This window comes from Pseudorca crassidens, chromosome 16 (genome assembly GCF_039906515.1).
Source record: "Pseudorca crassidens isolate mPseCra1 chromosome 16, mPseCra1.hap1, whole genome shotgun sequence".
Taxonomy (NCBI): domain Eukaryota; kingdom Metazoa; phylum Chordata; class Mammalia; order Artiodactyla; family Delphinidae; genus Pseudorca; species Pseudorca crassidens.
In genome coordinates this window covers 38,820,333-38,845,783 of record NC_090311.1, presented here as the reverse complement: position 1 = coordinate 38,845,783, position 25,451 = coordinate 38,820,333, and the positions used below count along the sequence as shown (strand labels likewise).

The 25,451-nt window shown below is 36.4% G+C and overlaps 1 protein-coding gene across 4 annotated transcripts in view; it reads right to left on the bottom strand.

Annotated features, from left to right (window-relative positions):
• Positions 1-316: 316 nt before the first annotated feature.
• ASAH2 (N-acylsphingosine amidohydrolase 2) overlaps positions 317-25,451 on the bottom strand; it is a 79,422-nt gene continuing 54,287 nt past the window's right edge. For 2 of the 4 annotated variants that reach the window (XM_067710137.1, XM_067710139.1), the window contains exons 14-19: positions 23,651-23,746; positions 21,364-21,510; positions 7,623-7,682; positions 4,818-4,906; positions 2,880-2,978; positions 317-2,619 (exon numbers count right to left, since the gene is read on the bottom strand). In XM_067710137.1, coding sequence (XP_067566238.1) covers positions 2,427-2,619; positions 2,880-2,978; positions 4,818-4,906; positions 7,623-7,682; positions 21,364-21,510; positions 23,651-23,746 — 684 coding nt within the window. In that variant the 3' untranslated portion in view covers positions 317-2,426. The remainder of the gene's footprint in view (positions 2,620-2,879; positions 2,979-4,817; positions 4,907-7,622; positions 7,683-21,363; positions 21,511-23,650; positions 23,747-25,451) is intronic. The other 2 variants (XM_067710140.1, XM_067710138.1) reach the window with 1 other exon arrangement.

Here is a 25,451-nt window from a genome sequence, read left to right as displayed (position 1 = left end):
CAACACATACAACAGACAATAGGCTAATTTCCTTAAAGTTTAAAAAGTTTCTATAAATAAGAAAATGACTATCCACCCAATAGAAATATGGACAAAAGCCATACAGGGAAAATTTTAAAAATACAGATTTTTCAGTTCTAGAATTCCACTTAATTTTTTTAAATATCTTTATTGGAGTATAATTGCTTTACAATGTTGTGTTAGTTTCTGCTTTATAACAAAGTGAATCAGTGTATATATGTATACATTTATCCCCATATCCCCTCCCTCTTGCGTCTCCCTCCCACGCTCCCTATCCCACCCCTCTTTGGTCACAAAGTGCTTTGGTCACAAAGCACTGAGGTGATCTCCCTGTGAGATGTACCTGCTTCCCACCAGCTATCTATTTTACATTTGGTAGTGTATGTATATCCATGCCACTCTCTCACTTCATCCCAGCTTACCCTTCCCCATCCCTGTGTCCTCAAGTCCATTCTCTACGTCTGTGTCTTTATTCCTGTCCTGCCCCTAGGTTTGTCAGAACCATTTTTTTTTCTTTTTTAGATTCCATATATATGTGTTAGCATACAGTATTTATTTTTCTCTTTCTGACTTACTTCACTCTGTATGACAGACTCTACGTCCATCCACCTCACTACAAATAACTTAATTTCATTTTTTTAATGGCTGAGTAATATTCCATTGTATATATGTGCCACATCTTCTTTATCCATTGTATATATGTGCCACATCTTCTTCATCCATTCATCTGTCTATGGACACTTAGGTTGCTTCCATGTCCTGGCTATTGTAAATAGTGCTGCAATGAATATTGTGGTACATGACTCTTTTCGAATTATGGTTTTCTCTGGGTATATGCCCAGTAGTGGGATTGCTGGGTCATGTGGTAGTTCTATTTTTAGTTTTTTAAGGAACCTCCATACTCTTCCTCATAGTGGCTGTTATCAATTTACATTCCCACCAACAGTGCAAGAGGGTTCCCTCTTCTCCACAGCCTCTCCAGCATTTATTGTTTGTAGATTTTTGATGATGGTCATTCTGACCAGTGTGAGGTGATACCTCATTGTAGTTTTGATTTGCATTTCTCTAATGATTAGTGATGTTGAGCATCCTTTCATGTGTTTGCTGGCAATCTGTATATCTTCTTTGGAGAAATGTCTATTTAGGTCTTCTGCCCATTTTTGGTTTGGGTTACTTGTTTTTTTGATTTTGAGCTGCATAAGCTGCTTGTATATTTTGGGGATTAATCCTTTGTCAGTTGCTTTGTTTGCAAATATTTTCTCCCATTCTGAGGGTTGTCTTTTTGTCTTGTTTATGGTTTCCTTTGCTGTGCAAAAGCTTTTAAGTCTCATTAGGTCCCATTTGTTTATTTTTGTTTTTATTTCCATTTCTGAAGGAGGTGGGTTAAAAAAGATCTTGCTGTGATTTATGTCATAGACTGTTCTGCCTATGTTTTCCTCTAAGAGTTTTATATTGTCTGGCCTTACATTTAGGTCTTTAATCCATTTTGAGTTTATTTTTGTATATGGTGTTAGGGAGTGTTCTAATTTCATTCTTTTTTCATTTTAGTATCTACACTAAGAGCAAAACTTTGTGGGTTTGGGGTGAATTTGATTAGTGAAACAATCAAAAATCACTTAGAACAAGTCTTGGGAATACGGGACACAATTCAGTGGGATAAGGGCACCTAGGGAAACACAAGGCATGACCAAAATATTACAAGTCTGACTTTCTCATAATTGGGCTCTGAAGGCAATTCCAGAAATGATTTGAACATCAACAAAACTCTGGATCAGCCATATCAACTCCAGGGTGGCTGCTTTGAAAAGCTACACTCAGTATAGAAAAACTGGCATGCTAATTTTCTCTAACTGGGCTTATACATTTATGGTCAATGTTTATATAATATTTTTAAAATGTGACTGAGGGACAAGGTCCTAGCCTTATGCTAATCTTAAATCCATAAAACTTCATTTTCCCATCTGTAAAATGAAGGATCCAACTAGATGACCTCTTTAAACTTTTTAAGTGCTATCATTCCATAATTCTATAAATAAATAGTTTAAACATTGTTCACACATCTTTAACCACTCTCACTAACATTTCAGAGGTTTCATATTGAGGGGAACTGTTTCTTTAAACAACCACAGGGCCCCAAGGGAAATCATGCTTTAGGCAGCAGACCATGATGTAAAATCTACTAGAGCAAAGGTAAATGGGACACATACACACGTCTCTCTCTCTCTCTCTCTCTCTCTCTCTCTCTCTCTCTCTCTCTCACACACACACACACACACACCTGTCCCATTAGCAGTAAACTATCTGTTCCCAAACAAGGACAATTATTGAAGTCATCATAATAGGTTACATTCACATGAAATTGATTATTTAAATCATACAGAGTACAGCTGCTCTTTGTCAACTTTTCACCAAGTAGTTACAACATCAAAAGTGGAGGGAGTGCTTTCAAACGGAAGTATGACAGCGGGCTTGAGAATGTTCTTTTTCCGATTGTGTCCAAAGTATCTTATTCTGTAGGTTCCAGGTTGGGCAGTATCTGGAATATGCCATTGTATCGTTGCATTGCTATGACCCTGTAATCCCTTGTGCCAATAGAAACTGTTGGCAGGAAACAAACAAACAAACCCAATTTTACTCTTAAAAATGTGTGATTAGAAAAGTGTATGATTATTCATTAAATGAATAGGAAGGGAGTACCTACCATAAAGCAAGGCACTATGCTAGATATTGAGAGTATAGCAATGAACAAAACAGTAAATACTTCCTAGAAGCAGACCTTTAAGAAACAGCCATTTGTAGAAATATCTTCACTTGTTCTACCTAGCTACTTAAATTCTATCCATCCCAGGTAGCCTCACCTGATATTCAGAACACAGGATGTCCCCTGCTTTAAAACTGTTATAGCATCCTTTTCGCCCTTGTCATCCTCTGCTTCAACTTGACACTTCTTTTTGCATCTAGATTCATTTGTTCAAAATATATATTTCATTAGCTCATGTGCCAGACTCTATGCTGGAGGTACTGAGAATACCATAGTGAGTGAGACAGACGTGGTCCAAAGTTTCATGGAGTTTATGTTCTACTAGGGCAGAGATAGGAAGAAAGCAATAAACAAGTAAACCAACAAATAATTTTAAAATTTATACGTGAAATGAAGAAGTAAGACAGAGGGGGCTTCCCTGGTGGCGCAGTGGTTGAGAGTCCGCCTGCCGATGAAGGGGACAAGGGTTCGTGCCCCGGTCCGGGAAGATCCCACGTGCCGCGGAGCGGCTGGGCCCGTGAGCCATGGCCGCTGAGCCTGCGCGTCTGGAGCCTGTGCTCCGCAACGGGAGAGGCCACAGCAGTGAGAGGCCCGCGTACCACAAAAAAAAAAAAAAAAGAAAAAAAAGAAGTAAGACAGAGGGAGCCCTAAGGAGATGTCATTTAAACTGAACCCACACACGTCTAGAGGAAGAATATTCTAGGAATAAGGAAGAGAGAATGCAAAGTGTCTGAAGCAGGAGCAGACTTGGTACATCCAAGGAACAGGACACAGGTGAGTAGGATCAGGGCAGAGTGAACTGTAGAAGAGTGGCTGAGATGATAGAAACAGATGGAGTCAGATCACATTGGTCCTTGTAGACCATGGCAGGAAGTTCAGCTACTCTTCTAGATACAGCAAGGTACCATGGGCTAACTAACTGATACTCTCAGTTATGTGGAGGGCAAATCCCCTGGGCAGAGAGGGTGTGCTCAGCATCCTATGTTTCCTCAGTGACAGGTCCAGGGCTTTCAGTAAATAGCTGGTGATACTGCTGCTGTTGAACAAGGCTGAAGACTACACATATCCTCCATGTTGAATGGTATTCTGATTGTGGGCTCTTGAAAACAAATCATCCTTTTTTGTCATCTGTATAACTTTATTTTAGCAATAAATATGTATGTATTACTTGTTTAAAGATTACCTATACCCTAGAGTCCTAAAGATCAGAAGAAACATTATGCCCATATTTTTGAATGGCTATCAAATAGGCCACAACAAGGCCAAATCTCTATTTTCAGTTAACCATGGGAACCAAACCAACATACAAATAATCACTTAGCTTGAAGTGATTTGAATTAGACACAAATTGCCAAAAATTTTGCCCATGTCCATGCTACTGTCCTGTGGTATGAAGTTTACAGAGTTAGGAACGGAAACATTTTCTTACTTCAAATATATTTTCAAATCTTCACATTATCTATTCAGCTCAGGTATTTGATAACAGAAAGCACAGAGAGATGTTTCTCTGAGGGAACTGCATAAGCACATTCCTTTCCTCCTTGGGTCAGTAAGAATTAAACACTCAAGCTTCTTGTGTTTTAGTAATTCAAATGAAGAATCACTGACCATATACAAACATGCAACACATGGTAGGTATGGACTCGTTATTTTCCCAGAAGGAATGTTGGGCTCTACAGAGCCATCTCAACACCTGCACCCAGCACCCCTTTCAACCACTTTGCAGGAAGGCTAACCAGTTCTTAGGGGTAATGTCTGTGACCATGGAAAAAGACAAAACTAACAGATGTTTATAAGAATTGAGGTCATAACCTCATTAGCATCTAATCTTACAGAAGCACACACCACATTGTTTTGTAGAAAAAGAGGATCAAAATGAAATCTAATAAATCAACTAAATATGGCCAGAAGGCTCCTTGGGAATTTGGTACCATTAATATCATGTACTGAGCCAGTCTTCCCATTTGTCTTCTCTGCATGACTAACCAACTCGTTTCAGGGCTTGAAAAACAAAATATTCAATAAACGTGCTCACCGAGTCTCCCAGGAGGCATCATTATGCATTATCTTCCATGTTGCTGATGTGGCCTCATATTTCTCCACAGTGAGGAAGGTCTGATGGGTCTGAAATGCAATTAATATAACTGATCAGACACTGCACAGTCACAGAAGAAACGTGTTTGTACATTGTACATACCCCATACTCCCCTTTGTTGACCATTGCTAACCTCCCAATATCTGATATGAACGTGTATTAGAATTTCATCCAAATCCTTAGGTGTTCCTCTTAACATTCTATGCAATGTCTTCAGAGTGTTAATTCATCCAGTCTATTAAAAAGCACGGCTTTTCTTTAGAAAGCTGAATGAAGCATAATTTTAGAGCTGAGAGCAAATTTTGGAAATTAGGGCAAAGAAGAAATGAAATAAAACAAGATTTAGAAAAGGCAGCAAACAGTTTCATGACATGTTTACTGATCTGTATTCCAAGACCTTCTCTATTCACCTCAAGATTTAGGAGGGAAAATGGGAAAATTTCCTCATCTTTTCATCTCCAGGTAAACGAATTATTAGTAAATATACCTGCCTTAGTGAAAGAATTGAAAAGGATGCATAAATCTTCCTACTCCTAGGGTGCTATAAGCGACCCTTATATTTTGTCATAATGGATTCCTAGAAACCCACATCATAAGCAGATTTTATTTTCCCAGTGGAAAATAAAAATTTCCACATTGGTGGAAAATTATAGTAATTTGTTTTAGGCCAAGAATTCAGCTTCAAATAAAGCATATATTTAAATAACATAATAAATTAAAATATACAAAGGCCATAAATCTCCAATTTTCCTTAAAAATCTTTAGATTATGGCCCTTAAGGGCAGGACTTGTGTCTAATTTATCTTTATCCATCACAGCCCTGTAATTTACAGGTGTTCAAATAAATGCTGAACGGATCACCTACTTATAGCTGGGCCATGGGATTATTTAAAATTCTTCAATTACTCACCTAATGGATTATATTCAATAAAAAAAAGTTTTCATAACCACAGTGACTCTCAAAGAGAACTGTTCGTGGCCATTTAGGGGAGAGTGACATTGGGAAGGCCTTCAATGGAGTAGGAGATAGGGTGGAGTAGGACCCAGTGTATAGGTCTAGAGTGCAGATCAGAGGACAAGGCTAGGATGCTGAATGTGTGAACTATGTGACCATCCTCTCCCCACCTCCCAACCTTAATCTTTTTCAGATACATAATTAGTTCATACAGGTTAATTAATCTCTCTAAGCCTCAGTTTATTCACCTGTAAAACACGGATAATAAAACAAAACTCATTGGGCAGTAGGGAGGATTAAATTAGATTCATGTGATGATGTATGTAAAACTTTAGCCTCGTACCTGCAAAGAGTAAGCACTCAATAAATAGTGGTGAGGAAGTGATGATTACTAATAATAAAGGGCACCAGAAATTGTTTTATGCCAAGTCCCAAAACATTCTTAGAAATTAATTCTATTCTCATTATAGCGCTTTAAGCAGTTTAGTCTACTGTTTCTCCACGGCAATAATGATGACAGTATTTCTCTACCCTAAGGATGTCAGATTACAGCTAATCCTGCAGTCTTGCTATAGCACTTTAATATCTTTAGAAAGTAATGTTGTAAACATGTAAATATTCTGGCATGACTTGACTGCCTAGAGAAGTTATTTCAAACATGTGCATGTTGACTACCCAAGCGGTAGAAAAAATTTCCCCAATATCATATTTGAAAATGTCATATTGTCACAATTTTTATCAAAGGAATAACCATATTTTAATAAACAGAGATGGGAAGGCTTATTTGGAAGAAAGGTATTTTGGATTATAAGTGACAGTGGGCTCTGCGAAGAATGGCTCATAGATAAAGTGAATGCATTCTCCACCCTATTAAAAAATCTGACCTTGAAATCACTTTCATAAACCCACTTTCTTTTTCCTCTATATATTTCTTTGTTGTTTGAATTTTTACAACTAGAATGTGTCTGGTTATTGCTTGTGTAGTCATATGAACATTCCAAGGAAGTTACAGAGGAGTAAAATTACTTTACTTTATTCATAGATATATTATATATACTTTATCATATATACATATATAAATACATGACAAAAACAAAAAACTATGAAATGATATGTAACAAACTGTCAACAGTGATTACCTCTAAAAATGTTTATGAAAAGAGAGGTATTTTCACATTCTATTTTAAGCACTTCTATACTGTCTGTTTTTACATGGGATCTGTATTTCTTGTGTCATTTTTCAAGCTTAATAAATAAATACCGTATTAGTGCCAGTAGCAAAAACTAGGGAAATGGCCAATGCAAGAAAAAGTAAAGTGCATGGGCCAGGGCTCCAAGCCAGTAGAGCGTCCACCCAGGGATCCATGATCATTCCACAACAGTAGAGGCAGGACCAGAGTCAGGAGTGCAGGAGAAGAGGAGAGGAGACAAAGATACATGTCACACTGGCCTTAGGATTATTTTACCAAATTCAATAGAGTTTTAAAATTGGAATATGTAAATAGGAACTGTATTCAAATCTTCATCATCTCAAGAGACAATGCCATTCTCTATGCATTGTGCTATATGTGATCGTAAGTAGAACCAGTTAAATGTTTCCTGTGGGCTTTTTTCCCAGACTCAACTCTACGTTAACTGTTCCCACTGAAAATTTTCTCACACCTACAAAATAAGATGAAAAGCAAGTTGGAATATTTTACCTTTATTTTGTTAAGCTCTGTAGGGATACTTAAGTAAATGAAAGGCTAAAAAGTGGACTTAAATTTGTACAAAGAATCAATGATGCTTACCTTGTTCTCTGCTGAATTCTTCGGGTTAGCACCTACAAATGTAACTTCAACAACTTCTCCCTGAAAATAAAAACTCATTTTATGACTTCTAATAAAAGTACTTTATGCCATGCTCATATTTGGGCCATTATTTAGGAAATGTTTCTAGGAGTTTGGGTACCTGTAGAGATTGTATTCTGTTTAATCAAGTGAAGTTGTCTTCTGAGAATATTAGAGAAAATACACTTGTAACAATGGACACAGGAATTTGGGGGCAACAAATTACTTCAGAATTTTGGGCCAATGGATTTGCTTTTGGTAGATTCAGATATAGGTGAAGATTTAGAGCTATAGCTCAAATTAGTGACAGCACATTAAAATGGCTTCTTCAGCCTTGGATAACTTCTTACATCTCCCTCCCATACACATCTAGGAAATGGACTGAATTAAATAAGGAAAGCCAAAACTTTCCATGGATGACTTATACTTTGTTATTCTTTTTTTTTTTTATACAGCAGGTTCTTATTAGTCGTCCATTTTATATACATCAGTGTATACATGTCAATCCCAATCTCCCAATTCATCACACCACCACCCGCCCCCCAACCCGCCGCTTTCCCCCCTTGGTGTCCATACGTTTGTTCTCTACATCTGTGTCTCAATTTCTGCCCTGCAAACCGGTTCATCTGTACCATTTTTCTAGATTCCACATATAGACGTTAATATGCAATATTTGTTTTTCTTTCTGACTTACTTCACTCTGTATGACAGTCTCTATATCCATCCATGTCTCTACAAATGACCCAATTTCGTCCCTTTTCATGGCTCAGTAATACTCCATTGTATGTATGTATCACATATTCTTCATCCATTCATCTGTCAATGGGCATTTAGGTTTCTTCCATGACCTGGCTATTGTAAATATTGCTGCAATGAACACTGGAGTGCATGTGTCTTTTTGAATTATGGTTTTCTCTGGTATATGCCCAGTAGTGGGATTGCTGGATCATATGGTAATTCTATTTTTAGTTTTATAAGGAACCTCCATACTGTTCTCCATAGTGGCTGTATCAATTTGCACTCCCACCAAGAGTGCAAGAGGGTTCCCTTTTGTACACACCCTCTGCAGCATTTGTTGTTTGTACATTTTCTGATGATGCCCATTCTAACTGGTGTGAGGTGATATCTCATTGTAGTTTTGATTTGCATTTCTCTAATAATTAGTGATGTTGAGCAGCTTTTCATGTGCTTCTTGGCCATATGTATGTCTTCTTTGGAGAAATGTCTATTTAGGTCTTCTGCCCATTTTTGGACTGGGTTGTGTTTTTTAATATTGAGCTGCATGAGCTCTTTATATATTTTGCAGATTAATCCTTTGTCCGTTGATTGGTTGGGAAATATTTTCTCCCATTCTGAGGGTTGTTTTTTCATCTTGTTTATGGTTTCCTTTGCTGTGCAAAAGCTTTGAAGTTTCATTAGGTCCCATTTGTTTATTTTTGTTTTTATTTCCATTACTCTAGGAGGTGGATCAAAAATGATCTTGCTGTGATTTATATCAAAGAGTGTTCTTCCTATGTTTTCCTTTAAGAGTTTTATAGTGTCCGGTCTTACATTTAGGTCTCGAATCCATTTTGAGTTTATTTTTGTGTATGGTGTTAGGGAGTGTTCTAATTTCATTCTTTTACATGTAGCTGTCCAGTTGTCTCAGCACCACTTATTGAAGAGACTGTCTTTTCTCCATTGTATATCCTTACCTCCTTTGTCATAGATTAGTTGACCATAGGTGTGTGGGTTTATCTCTGGGCTTTCTATCCTGTTCCACTGATCTGTATTTCTGTTTTTGTGCCAGTACCATATTGTCTTGATTACGGTAGCTTTGTAGTATAGTCTGAAGTCAGGGAGTCTGATTCCTCCAGCTCCATTTTTTTCCCTCAAGACTGCTTTGGCTATTCGGGGTCTTTTGTGCTCCATACAAATTTTAAGACTTTTTGTTCTAGTTCTGTAAAAAATGCTATTGGTAATTTGAATTGAATCTGTAGATTGCTTTGGGTAGTATAGTCATTTTCACAATATTGAGTCTTCCAATCCAAGAACATGGTATATCTCTCCATCTGCTGGTATCATCTTTAATTTCTTTCATCAGTGTCTTATAGTTTTCTGCATACAGGTCTTTTGTCTCCCTAGGTAGTTTTATTCCTAGGTATTTTATTCTTTTTGTTGCAGTGGTAAATGGGAGTGTTTCCTTAATTTCTCTTTCAGATTTTTCATCATTAGTGTATAGGAATACAAGAGATTTCTGTGCATTAATTTTGTATCCTGCAACTTTACCAAATTCATTGATTAGCTCTAGTAGTTTTCTAGTGGCATCTTTAGGATTCTCTATGTATAGTATCATGTCATCTGCAAACAGTGACAGTTTTACTTCTTCTTTTCCAACTTGGATTCCTTTTATTTCTTTTAATTCTCTGACTGCTGTGGCTAGGACTTTCAAAACTACATTGAATAACAGTGGTGAGAGTGGACATCCTTGTGTCGTTCCTGATCTTAGAGGAAATGCTTTCAGTTTTTCACCATTGAGAATGATTTTGCTGTGGGCTTGTCATATATGGCCTTTATTATGTTGAGGTGGTTCTCTCTATGCCCACTTTCTGTAGAGTTTTTATCATAAATGGGTGTTGAATCTTCTCCAAAGCTCTTTCTGCAACTATTGAGATGATCATATGGTTTTTCTTCTTCAATTTGTTAATACGGTGTATCACACTGATTGATTTGCATATATTGAAGAATCCTTGCATCCTGGGATAAATCCCACTTGGTCATGGTGTATGATCCTTTTAATGTGTTGTTGGATTCTGGTTGCTAGTATTTTGTTGAGGATTTTTGCATCTATATTCATGAGTGATATCGGTCTTTAATTTTGTTTTTTTGTAGTATCTTTGTCTGGTTTTGATATCAGGGTGATGGTGGCCTCATAGAATGAGTTTGGGAGTGTTCCTTCCTCTGCAATATTTTGGAGGAGTTTGAGGAGGATGCATGTTAGCTCTTCTCTAAATGTTTGATAGAATTCACCTGTAAAGCCATCTGGTCCTGGACTTTTGTTTGCTGGAAGATTTTTATTCAGTTTCAATTTAATTGCTTGTGATTGGTCTATTCATATTTTCTATTTCTTCCTGGTTCAGTCTTGGATGGTTATACTTCTCTAAGAATTTGTCCATTTCTTCCAGGTTGTCCATTTTATTGGCATAGAGTTGCTTGTAGTAGTCTCTTAGGATGCTTTTTATTTCTGCGGTGTCTGTTGTAACTTCTTTTTCATTTCTAATTTTATTGATTTGAATCCTCTCCCTCTTTTCTTGATGAGTCTGGCTAATGATTTATCAATTTTGTTTATCTTCTCAAAGAACCAACTTTTAGTTTTATGGATCTTTGTTATTGTTTTCTTTGTTTCTATTTCATTTATTTCTGCTCTGATCTTTATGATTTCTTTCCTTCTGCTAACTGAGTTTTGTTTGTTCTTATTTCTCTAGTTCCTTTAGGTGTAAGGTTAGATTGTTTATTTGGGATTTTTCTTGTTTCTTGCGGTAGGCTTGTATAGCTATAAACTTCCCTCTTAGAACTGCTTTTGCTGCATCCCATAGGTTTTGGATCATCGTGTTTTCATTGTCATTTGCCTCTAGGTATTCTTTGATTTCCTCTTTGATTTCTTCAGTGATCTCTTGGTTATTTACTAAAGTATTGTTTAGCTTCCAGGTGTTTCTGTTTTTTACGTTTTTTTCCCTGTAATTGATTTCTAATCTCATAGCATTGTGGTCAGAAAAGATGCATTATATGATTTCAATTTCCTTAAAATTACTGAGGCTTGATTTGTGACCCATGATGTGATCTATCCTGGAGAATGTTCTGTGCACACTTGAGAAGAAAGTGTAATCTGTTGTTTTTGGATGGAATGTCCTATAAATATCAATTAAATATATCTGGTCTATTGTGTCATTTAAAGCTTGTGTTTCCTTATTTATTTTCATTTTGGATGATCTGTCCATTGGTGTAAGTGAGGTGTTAAAGTCCCTCACTATTATTGTGTTACTGTTGATTTCCTCTTTTATAGCTGTTAGCAGTTGCATTATGTAATGAGGTGCTCCTATGTCGGGTGCATATATAGTCATAATTGCTATATCTTCTGCTTGGATTGATCCATTGATCATTATGTAGTGTTCTTTCTCGTCTCTTGTAACATTCTTTATTTTAAAGTCTATTTTATCTGATATGAGTATTGCTACTCCAGCTTTGTTTTGATTTCCATTGCATGGAATATCTTTTTCCATCCCCTCACTTTCAGTCTGAATGTGTCCCTAGGTCTGAAGTGGGTCTCTTGTAGACAGCATATATATGGGTCTTGTTTTTGTATCCATTTAGCAAGCCTGTGTCTTTTGGTTGGAGCATTTAATCCATTCACATTTAGGGTAGTTATCGATATGTATGTTCCTGTGACCATTTTCTTAAGTGTTTTGGGTTGGTTTTTGTAGCTCGTTTTCTTCTCTTGTGTTTCCCACTTAAAGAATTTCCTTTAGCATTTGTTGTAGAGCTGGTTTGGTGGTGCTGAATTCTCTTAACTTTTGCTTGTCTGTAAAGCTTTTGATTTCTCCAACGAATCTGAATGAGATCCTTGGCGGGTAGAGTAATCTTGGTTGTACGTTCTTCCCTTTCATCACTTTAAGTATACCATGCCACTCCCTTCTGGCTTGTAGAGTTTCTGCTGAGAAATCAGCTGTTAACCTTATGGGAGTTCCCTTGTATGTAATTTGTCGTTTGGCCCTTGCTGCTTTCAATAATTTTTCTTTGTCTTTAATTTTTGCCAATTTGATTACTATGTGTCTTGGTGTGTTTCTCCTTGGGTTTATCCTGTATGGGACGCTCTGGGCTTCCTGGACTTGGGTGGCTATTTCCTTTCCCATTTTAGGGAAATTTTCGACTATAATTACTTCAAATATTTTCTCAAGTCCTTTCCTCTCTCTCTTCTCCTTCTGCGACCCCTATAATGCGAATGTTGGTGAGTTGAATGTTGTCCCAGAGGTCTCTTAGGCTGTCTTCATTTCTTTTCATTCTTTTTTCTTTATTCTGTTCCGCAGCAGTGAATTCCACCATTCTGTCTTCCAGGTCACTTATACGTTCTTCTGCTTCAGTTATTCTGCTATTGATTCCTTCTAGTGTAGTTTTCATTTCAGTTATTGTATTGTTCATCTCTGTTTGTTTGTTCTTTAAATCTTCTAGATCTTTGTTAAACATTTCTTGCATCTTGTCGATGTTTACCTCCATTCTTTTTCAGAGGTCCTGTATCATCTTCACTATCATTATTCTGAATTCTTTTTCTGGAAGGTTGCCTATCTCCAGTTCATTTAGTTGTTTTTCTGGGGTTTTATCTTGTTCCTTCATCTTGTACATAGCCCTCTGCCTTTTCATCTTGTATATCTTTCTGTGAATGTGGTTTATTCGGATGACTTATACTTGCATATACACTTACATATAAAAGATACAAGATGGATTGACAAGGTGTGTATTTAACTTTTCTCCTAACTAAAAAAACTGGACAAATATGTATTAAAGAATGGTTTTAAAGACAGTAGGCATGAAAACAGTGATCCTTGAGTGACAGAAAATGAAAAAGATGAGCCCTACAATTGCCTCAGTTTTATGCCTTCAGACAGTTTACAGGCCACAGCATAAGGAGGCAGAATCAAGCAATGCTAGGCAGTCTATGTAAGTTAAGGAATAGATGTGGGAGTCCAAGACAACCAAGTGGTCTTGAGTTCACAGGGTAGAGTATCAGAGAAAAGAGAGGACCATAGAAAGGAGAGGTACACAGAGAGAGAACTCTGGAGATTTGCAGAAGGCTCCCTTCAACTCTGCATGCATGTAAGGAAAGTACCTGAACCTAGGAAAAGAATCATTTAAAAGAAATAGAGAGAAAATCCCAGGCTCATAGAGAACTGTGAAAAGTTCCTGTTCCCACCAGCCAGATGGGAAAACTCATAATTCAAAATAATTCTACCTTAAGTGCATGGTGGAGAGATTTTCCCTAGAATAAAAGCAGCTCTGTCTAAAAACTTACGAAGACCCACCCAAATCAAACTCTTCCCAAATAATTCAATAACACCCCAAAACAAAGTTCAAAAATATTTACAGGAATAGGAGAACATCTAACACCTAACAAGATAAAAATTCACAATGTCTGACATCTAAATTATCAAGCATACAAAGGAAAGAAAAGCTCTTCTCATAATGAGAAAACTCTCAATCAAAACTGACCCATAAATGAATTAGATGATAGAATTAGTAGACAAGGACACTAAAACAGTTCTTATAACTATTCTGTGTGTTCAAAAATCTAGCAGAAAGAATGAACATGTTAAGTAGACATGTGGAAGATTTTTTATTTAAAATGACCTAATCCAAACCCCTAGAGATGAAAACTACAGTATCTATAAAGAAAATACACTGGAATTATCAAATTAAACACTGGAGAAGAAAAGATTACTGAATTTGAAGACACAGCAATAAAAACCATACAGAATTCAAAAGGGGAAAAGACTGAAAAAAAATGACCAGAGCAGCAGTGAGCCCTGGAACAACTTCAAGCCACCTAATATATAGGTAATTGGAGTTCCCAAAGGATAGAAGAGCGGAAGAAATTCAGAAAAAAATAACGAATAAATAATGGCCAAAATTCTCCAAATTTGCTGAAAACTCTAAGCCCACAAATCCAAGAAGCTCAATGAACTCCAAGCACAAGAAACATAAAAAAAAAATGACATCAAGGATCTTTAAAATCAAATTGCTGGAAACTAGAAATAAAAAGAAAAAAATTCTAAAAACAAGAGGAAAAAGAAGACACACTGCACAGAGTAGAACATACATAAGGATGACAGCAGATTTTTTTTCCCACTGAAAACAATGCAAACCAGAAGACAGTACAGCAAAATCTTAAGGTCTTAAAAGAAAAAACTGCTAACCAAGAATTCCATAAACAGTAAAAATATTCTTAAAAATGAAAATGAAAGTAAAGACATTTTCAAACATATAAAAGAAGAAAGAAAAATGTTAAAAGATGTCCTTCAAGCAAACAGAAAATGACACTAAATGGAAATTTGGATCTACAAAAAGAAATGAAGGGTCAGTTGTTAATTTGTGAGTTAATATAATATTTTTCTCTTATTATTTAAGTCTCTTTAAAAATAATCTACTGTTTAAAAATAACAACAATCCATGATGGAGTTGATAAATCATATAAAAGTAAAATATATGACAGTAACACAAAGACCAGAAAAATATCAATGGAATAAAACCACTGGCCAGAATGATCAAGAGATAAAAATCAAACAGAAGGCTCAAATTATCAGTACCAGGAATAAAACAGGGGACATCAATACAGATTCTATAGATATGTAAAAGATAATAAGGAAAAATTGGCAATGACTTTACACCTGCAAATTCAAATAACTTAGATGAAATGAAATGGACAAATTCCTTGAGATACAGAAACTACTAAATATCATTCAAGAAGAAGTAAATGGCCTTAATAGTGAAAATTTACCAAACTGTACACTTTAAATATGTAGTTTATTGTATGTTAATAATATATCAATAAAAATATTTTTTAAAATAACAAACCAACAAACAAGTAAGTCTTCACATGACTTACTATGGCACACAAGACCTTTTACAGGTAATTTCCCACCTGCTGCTCCACCTTAGGCCCTCTATAGTCCATATACCTAGAGGTGGTATGTCTTGACAGGCTCTGTGAACTCCTATTCATCCTCTAAGACCTAGCCCATATTAAAAACATTTTTTTAATAAAAACAGTCCATGGATTCATAATCAATGATGACCATCTAAACTGAGATGTGCTGTTCAATTATTTACTTTACTGTTAACTCCCCTGAATAACTAGCATTAATTTATTTTTTCTAATTTTCTTCATTTTCACCAGTGAGATTATCAAATTAGCCAGTCTCACCAATGGTTAGCAAAATGTTTCAACAACAATTAGAATTTTCTGCAAAAATCAGTATATTCTTTATATAGAGCAATCAGTCCTGCAGCCAATATCATGGTTCACTTAAAAAAATAAAATTTGTATCCAGTTAGCCAAATTTTCCTAATCCTTAAAAGCGTTCTTGTCCTTGATTTTTCTTCTTACCATCACAATTTCCTGCTTAGTCACACTCACCTTAACTATGAGAGACAACCCCACTACAAATATAATGTGCCAATTCAAACAGCAGTGGTATAGAACAGACGTTTCTGACATGAAAGAGTGAGGAGGTCAGTAGGTCCCCTCCCTAAAAAGCAACTATGTAAATAGACAACACTGTCAAAAATAACCATTTTTAAATTTTATTTTACCTCTTGAAATAGTTGATTTACAATGTCATGTTAGTTTCTGGTGTACAGTGATTCAGTTATATACTTTTTTTCATATTCTTTTCCATTATAGGTTATTATAGCTTATTACAAGATACTGAATATAGTTCCCTGTGCAACAGTAGGACCCTGTTGTTTATCTGTTTTCTATACAGTAGTTTGTATCTGCTAATCACAAACTCCTAATTTGTTCCCTCCCCACTTTCCCCTTTAGTAACCAAAAGTTTATTTTCTATGTCTGTATGTTTCTCTTTTGTAAATAATTTCATTTGTATCATATTTTAGATTCCACATATCAGTGATAGCATATGATATTTGTCTTTCTCTGTCTGACTTACTTCACTTAGTATGATAATCTTCAGGTCCATCCATGTTGCTGCAAATGGCATTGTTTCGTTCTTTTTTATGGCTGAGTAGTATCTATTGTATATTATATAATACCATATCTTCTTTATTCATTCATCTGTCAATGGACATTTAGTTTGCTTCCATTCCATATCTTGGCTATTGTAAATAGTGCTGCTGTGAACACTGGGGTGCCTATATCATTTTAGAGTTTTCTCTGGACATATGTCCAGGAGTGGGATTGCTGGATCATATGTAACTCTAAAAATAACCATTTTAGCACTTCAATTATCAACCAAAAGCTGAGAAATGTTTGTTCATTAAAACTACTAAACTTAGTGGTAAGCACAGTGCAAGTTTTTGGTGTTCTTACCAGGGTTGCTCTCATCCTCTGTAGTACTATATTTCAACCAGAGCAGGGAAGGCCATAAAATCAACAGCTTTTCTGCTGCTGCCAGAAGGAACTTACTTAATTTGGAACATAGCCATTTAAAGTGGTGATCTCAGTGGAAGGCAAACATTGAGGGATAGTGGCTAGACTGGTAATTGGTGATTTAATAGTTTGTGGGGAAGATAACTGTCATGGTTTTAATAAGCTCTTATCCTATCCTGGACTAATCAGAGGCTATGATCATACACAGAGAAGAGAGCAGGCCCAAACCACTCATATATCCCTGGCTAATGTCTGGATGTATGTGCAGAGGAGATACAAGAGACCCCAGTGGAAATTAAAATTTGGGGAAAACTGAAAATGGTCTGAAGTTTGAATGCAAACCCTAGCCCACACAGTTCCATCAGCAGAGATTGAAATTCTTACTCCTTGAGCCACCTAAATACAAACTCTGAACAATATCCAGCTGAACATTAAGTTCTGTGATCACAGAAGCAACACTTGAGAGTGAGACTTAAAATCAAGTATAAAAAACTGAGCAAAGATATAGCAGCCATACACTGTGAGAGAGACAGACTTTACTAATTAGTCCAGTCAAGTTTTAAATGAGCAAACAAATAAACGAAAATAACAACTCTGGGGTGGGGAAGTGAAGCTAGAATCCAGAGTTGCTACAATATATCAACAAACATGCAGTATTCAAACAACAACAATGAAATGAGATGTGCATACAAGAAAGTATCACCCATACTAAGCGGAAAAAAGGAACAATCAAAACTGCTTCTCTGTGTCCCCAGATGTTAGATTTAGCAAAGACTTCAAAGGAGCTGTTATTAAAATGTTCTAAGAACTAATATAAATCAGGTTTAAAGAACTAAAGGAAAGTATGATGATAATGATTTAACAAACAGAGACACAGTGAAGAGAATTTTCTGGAGTTGAAAATCACAACAACTGAAATGAAAAATTCACTAAAGGGATTTCACAGCAAATGTGAGATGACAGAAGAAAGAATAAGTGAACTAGAATTTATCAACATAAATTATCTTATATGAAGAATAGAGAGGGAAAGAGAGATTGAAGTAAAATTAACAGAGCCTCAGAAACATGTGGGACAACACCGAGTATATTGACATTCACAAAACAGAAGTTCCAAAACTAGAAGAAAGAGAGAAAGGAACAAAAAACTTTTTGAAGGAATAATGGCTGAAAACTTCCCAGATTTGATGAATGTTACCTTATAGATCCAAGGAACTCAACAAATTCCAAGTAGGATAATCACAAAGTGATTCACATTTAGATATATTGTAGCAAACTAGTGGTAGACTTAGACAAAAAGAAAATTTTGAAAGCAGCAAAAGTGATTCATTTCTTACAGAGAAATTACAATAAAATTAACAATTGACTTTTCATTAGAGAGTGAAGTACAGAAAGTAACAGGATAACATATCAATGTAATAAAAGAAAAAAATTTTCAATCAAGAATGCAGCAAAACCATTCTTCAAAGATAAGATAAATCCATTCCAGATAAACAAAGGCTGAGAGAATTTGTTGTTAGTATAACTGTCTTACAAGAAATACTACAGGAAGTCCTTTCAGCTGAAAGAAAATGATGCTAGATGATAATACAAATTCTTAAAAAGTAATAAAGAGTACCAGAACTGGTAAATATGTAGGTAAATAAAATTTTTCTATAAATATACTTTTTTTTTTTTTGCGGTACGCGGGCCTCTCACTGTTGTGGCCTCTCCCGTTGCGGAGCACAGGCTCCGGACACACAGGCTCAGTGGCCATGGCTCACGGGCGCAGTCTCTCCGCAGCATGTTGGATCTTCCTGGACCGGGGCACGAACCCGTGTCCCCTGCATCGGCAGGCGGACTCTCAACCACTGCGCCACCAGGGAAGCCCTAAATATACTTTTTCATAGATTTTTTTAATGTCTTTAAAAGACATAAGCTTTTATAAAACAATAATTGTAACACTGTATTATTACATTTACATGTAGATATAATATGTGACAATATCACCAAAAATGGGAAAGGGAAAAAAGATATTTGGGAAGAATCTTTTTGTATTTTTTAGAATTAAGTTAGTATTATATTAAAGTCGGCTGTGGTTAGTTAAGATGCATATTATAGCTCTGTGACGTGAGATATAAATATATATATATATATTTGGTCTCTGCTCCCATTTCCCGGCACACAGCTCATAAAACCCTTGGAATCTCCGCTAACGTGTCTTTTGTATGCTATTAAGATGACTGGTGGCTGCAGACTTATGCATAACCTCAGAATGGGGGCAAACAAACGCTGTGATTGGAGGGTTAGAACTTTCAACTCCAACCCCCTGATCTCCAGGGAAGGGAAAAGAGCTGGAGGTTGAGTTAACTGCCGATGGCCAATGATTTAGTCAATCATGGCTACATAATGAAGCCTCCACAAAAATCCCTAAAGTTTTCGGTTTGGAGAGCTTCCAGGCTGGTGAATATGTGGAGACTCTGGGAAGGTGGCATGGCTGAAGAAGCTCTGCATTCTTTCCCCCATACCTTGCCCTATGCACCTCTCCACTGGTTGTTCCTAAGTTGTAACCTTTTATAATAAACTGGTAATCTAGTAAGTAAACTATTTTCCTAAACTCTGTGAGCTATTCTAGCAAGTCATTAAACCTGAGGAGGAGGTCATGGGAATCTCCAATTTATAGCCAGGCTGTTAGAAGCACAGGTGACAACTTGGATTTGCCACTGGTGTCTGAAATATGTGTGTATGGGGAGCGGGAGGTGAGGGGGAGGGTGCAGTCTAGTGGGACTGAGCCCTTAACCTGTGGGATCTGTGCCAACCCCAAGTAAATACCATCAGAATTGAATTGAATTGTAGGACATCAAATTGGTGTCCACAGAGAACTGGAGAGTTACTTGGTGGGTGGAAACCTCCACACATCTGCTGTCAGAAGTATTGAGAGTGGAGTGTAAAGAGAAGAAACAGAGTTCTTTTTCAAGTCCCTAAAATAACTACCAGGAAAACAGCTAAAAATGTACATAGTAAAAAACCAACAGAGGAATTAAAAAAGGACACTAAAACATAAAAATAACCTAAGCATCCACCTTAAGAAATGCAAAAGAAGAGGGTGTACGAAGAGCAAAATAAAATCAAAGCAGGCGGAAGGAAAGAAATGAAACACTAGACCAAAAATCAGTGAAATGGAAAAACAGATAAAACCAATGGAGCTAAAAGATGGCTCTTTGAAGACATAAGTCAGCAAAATCAGGCAGAAGGAGGGGACATCATTATTGACCTTACAGAAATTAAAAGAATTATAAGGGACTATTATGAACAAGTTTATCCCAACACATTAGACAATTATATGAAATGGGAAAATTCCTAAAGACAAAGTAAACTCTTAGAAAGACACATAATTGACTCAAGAACAGAAAATCTGAATAGGCCTAAAACGAGTAAAGGAACTGAATTAGTGATTTAAAATTTTGCCATAAAAAGAAGCCCAAATTCAAATGACTTTGCTGGTAAATCTCATCCAATATTTAAGGAAGAAATAACATCAATCTTTTGCATACATTTTCAGAAAATACAAGAGGAAACACTTTCTAATCCTTTACTGAGACCAGTGTCACCCTGATACCAAGGGCAGACAAAGACGACGCATGAAAAGAAGACTACAAATGCCCCTCATGGACATGAGTACAAAACTCTTTAGAAAAATGTTAGCAAACCAAATTTAAGAACATGTAAAAAGTATTATATACCATTACTAAAGGGTATTTATTTAATATCTTAAATCAACCAATACAATACACCCTATTAATAGAATAAAAAACAAAAACCACATGATCACCTCAGTAGACACAGAAAAGGATTTGAAAAACTTCAACACCTTTTCTTCATAAAAGCTCTCAACAAACTAGACATAGAAGGGAATTTTTTTAACCTGATAAAGGGCATCTACAAAAATTCTAAAGAAAACATTATACTTAATGACTGAATACTTTTCCTCCTAAGATTAGAAACAAGATAAGGATGTCCAGTCTTACAACTTCTTTTCAACATTGCATTGGAGACTCTAGCCAGTGCAATAAGGAAATAATTAAAAGGCATCCACAAAAGAAATTCATAAAGGAATAAGTAAACCTGTTCTTATTCACAGATGACATACTATACATAGACATTTCTAAGGAATCCACACCAAAAATATCTATTGGAACTAATAAATGATTTAGCAAAGTTGCAAGACACAAGATCTATATCAGATAGTAGTGGTAGAAATCCTGTTTCATTTCTATGTGCTTTTCCTATCCTTGACATATCATAGACAACTTTTCTATGCTACAATGAATGGTTCCAGGACAATCCCTTTAAAAAGAAAAGGAATAATTTGAATTTTAGAAATTCAATTTTCCACAATTACCAACTGAAAAATAAATACTTCCCCATTTTCATGTTTTCAGAGCCTCTGCAGAGATAAGAACAATTTTCTAAATTATTGCTAACAGCTGGTCCGAGGCATGATTTGACGCAGGTGGTGACATTAAACATCTTTCCCCCCATCCCCACACAGTCTTCTGAAGGATCCTAAGACCTCTTTGCGAGTCTTACCACTCTGTATTTAGGGTTGGCTGGCTGCAGGACATCCCCAAAAGTTGTGCCTACAGGCGCTCTATCCACAGCATTAGGGATTAATGGGGCCATCAGGTCTTTGAAAAATGGAGGCTCTGGACCGCTGCTCAGATTGGCTACTGTATCCTAGAACAGAGAGCATTTGCTTAAGAAGCATACAATGTAGCGTCAAGACCCTTCCCCCCAGATTCCCAAAAATGCCTTCATTAAAGCAAACACATACACACTCACTTTCCCACTCCCTCTCCCTCTTCCCAAGAGCTAACAACTGCAACAAAATGCGAGCGGAACTCTGCTGAAATAGGAGCCTAGATGTCCATAATTTTAACTTTTGTGACTAGAAGAAAGCGTCAGTCACAGGTAACACTTTCACTCCCCTAGGCAGTATAATCTAGAGTGTAAGCTAGGAATCATGCTCCACGAGTTTAGATTCTGGGACAGCCATTCTTTAACTGTATGACTCTGGACAGAAACACATGATAAGCCTCTGTAACATGACACTGTAATCATTCTTTTAAGGTTTAAAAAGTGTTGAGTCTCTCTTATCCAAAGTCACTACCAAGTTTTTTCCTAAATCCTTCTCTGTGCTCATTAAAGAATATAATAAATATATTTTTAATTTAAAAGTTAAGATCAGCCTGTATCATGACTGGTTTAATCTATACTTTCCACAAAATTTGCCACCTTTAATAGTGTCACCAAAATTCTAATCTCAAATTTTAAATAGTCCTCATATGGATTTGATGTACTTTAATCCTTGCTTTATATGTTTAATCTTGACAGCAGCCACATAACCTACTCGTTATCATTCTTATTTTGCAAATGGGAAGATAAGCTTGCAGATACTCAGTGGGTTTTTTTTTCCCAAGATCACATAGATATTCTTAGACACGTAACTGTAAAATTCTGAAACAAATTTCCACAAAATGAATCACACTTTTCTTCCTAAATATCACTATAAAATTTGATGACTCTACTTCCATGGGAAGAGCTATAAACCTGTAATTGCATGAAAGTTAAACAGTGGTTATCTCTAGAGATGGGTTAGAGGTTTATACTTTTCTGTATAATCTGAATATTCTACAAATAGTTAGCTTTTATGATGAAAACTAAAAATAGTTCTGTTTTTTAAAAAAGTATCAGACCTAAAATTGAAAAGAATATTATGATAAAACAATAACCTGATAATTAAAATATATCTGAAGTAAATACCTTGTACTGAAACTTCAAATACATAGTCAATAACTAATTAGATGGAGACATATGAAATTGCCCATATTTCACTATTTTGACCTACAGAAACAGCAGTTTTGTTTCAATTTAATATATCCAAGCTCTGTGAAAGGGCTTTATTGTCTTTGCTATGCCATCATTGCCTCACAGCCTTTATTGGGGCTTATGTGGTATTGTACAAGGGTCCATTTATCACATTAAAGTCCTTATCCTGCTTATTGACTAATCTTTTGACACCAGAGTGAAGCTTCATACATAAACTATATGCCAGAGGGAAGATTTACACAAGTGGAGTTCCTTTAAGTAAACTTATTTAGGTGTACAGATTTTAGGTAGATACAATGTGTGTGTACATTCCAAGACACTGTTGTACTTTATCAAACCTAAGGCTCTATTGATTATAATAACTATTATTATTTTTGAACCACCAAGAAAGTGAAAACATGCTACTAACTGTAATTGTAAGATTCCTTTGATTGGAAGATATTGAGTTGGCCAAAAAGCTTCTTCAGTTTTAGGTAAAAGTAAAAGACATTTTTCATTTTCACCAAGAACTTTATCAAACAACGTATTCATTAACCGAATGAACTTTTTGGCCAAACCAATACATCCCAATTTCAGAGATGTTATAATATGGAAAATGGGCATCTCAGAACTGATAAACCACTCAATTCAGGAAGCAACTGGAGAGAAAATGACCAAGATTAGAGAGCACTGGTTCAACTCACAGTTATAGTAAGCTTGGTCACTTCTCATCTCTGAACCTATTTGCTCATCTGAAAAATGGGGAAAAATACCTCCATACTTCACAAGGTGATTGGGAGGATAATAGGTATGAAAAATGGTCACTACCAAAAGATGTTAACTGACTGAATTTATTTTACCAGTTTCACTTCTTAGAGATACCTCACAGCTACAATATTTTTAAATATAAAGATTTTCAAAGAAACTGAACACTCAAAGCTAAGGTCTTTTTTGCTTCCCTCTGCATCTCCCCACCCCTGAGACACATAAACATACAATTTTTGATTACCGTAGCAATGGCCTTAGCAAGGACTCTGAAAAGCTGGATGTAAGCAGACAGAGTATGTGGTCCATAAATTGTGGATGCTGCCTCATACCGCTGAGCCTGCAGGAGAGGCAGAACAGAGTCTTATACCATTCTGCTTATTTCGATCCATTTACAGAGGTGTTGCATTTTAGTGAGGGGTGATGACTGCACATCTTGCATAATCCAAACTGACATAATTCAAGACTACTTATGACAAAGGAGAGTGGGCATTTCCATTTACCAGCAAAAGTAAATGGCTCCCATCAACTGCTTGTTCAAGGCAGTGAAGAATTCTCCTGGCTTATGCCATTTGGACCAACCGTCCAGTTAACCTGAAAGAGAGTAATAGCTCCTGAGTTTTTGTGTATCTTAAGTACTTGTAATATAAATGTTTTCCCCTAAAGAGTACAGCAGGAGAAAAAAATGAGGAAAAATAAGAGTCTTAGTAACTCCTGGATAAACTGGGGGGTGATGGAACTATCTGGAGAAGGACATTTAACCCATCATAGAACTATAAAATGGAAACAAATACAACTCCTTTTACCTGAGCGCCAAGGCTTTGGTTGTTCCACAGAAACCTCCAATTCATCAAATCTAACCTGGAACTCATCACTCCAAATATATCAGCTTTCCCTGCAACATTCTTCATCTCAGTGAAGGCCATCCTTCCAGTCTCCCATGCCAGGATCATCTTGCAGTCAGCTTAGACCCCTCTCTCTCCTTCATCCTATATCCTATAAGTCTCCAAGTCATCATTACTTAACATCTCTTGAATTTTTTCATTTTCCTCTTTCTTTACTGCTTTACCTTGGTCAAACCCTTAGCTCTCACCCAGATCATAACTACAGCTTCTTCATCAGTTCTCTGCCTCTACACTTGTCCTTCCAATTCATTTCCTACACTGCCAGCCTAGTGAGCTTTCTAAATTACAGATTTCAACAGAGCATTCTTTCCTCTAAATTCTACTGCAGTTCCCCAAAATCTTCCTTATTGAATCAAAGCTCTGAGGCACAGCATAAAAGACTCTCCATCGATCTAACCCTTGCCTCCCACCCTAGCCCCTGTCTCACTACCGTCATCATGCTAATTCCATGGTACTCAACTAATTATGGCCCCTTAAATATACTAAGTCTGCCCCTCTGGACCTTTGTGTATGTAGCTCCCTCAATATGGAACACCCTCCCTAACTTTTATTTGCTTAATTAGTCCTTACTCACTCTCAATAACTTGGACAAATTCTACATCTTCGTGAAAATCTGCCAGTCCCCAACTTCAAATACCCAGTCTAAACTGGTGCTCTTTCTCTTCGTTTTCACAACACCTTGTGCATCCCTTTCACAGAAGTGTAATCGTCTGCTTTCTTCTATGTCTTTTACTGGCCCATAAATTCTAGTGGTCTTGAGGGCAAGGCATTGTTATGCCCAGATAGTGGCTAGTACAGTATCTCTCACAAAACGTATCTGTTGACTGAATAAGCTAATTAGTTAATTAATACTAATCTTTTCATGTCCCTAACCAGGAGACTAGCTAGTAGGGGTTCCTAACTTTACTTGCACCCTGGACTACTTTGGCAGTCCGTTGAGGCCTATGGACCCCTTTCAGAGCAACATTTCTAAACACATAAAATAAAATACATGGATTGACAAAGGAAACCCATTCAACTGAAATCAAACAATAATAAACCAATTTTGCAATAGAGTAATGTTTGTGCTTCTGTATGATGCTACTGAATAACAAGATCTAGTAGCAGATCTAATAACTACTGTGATTTTAAAATAGCAAT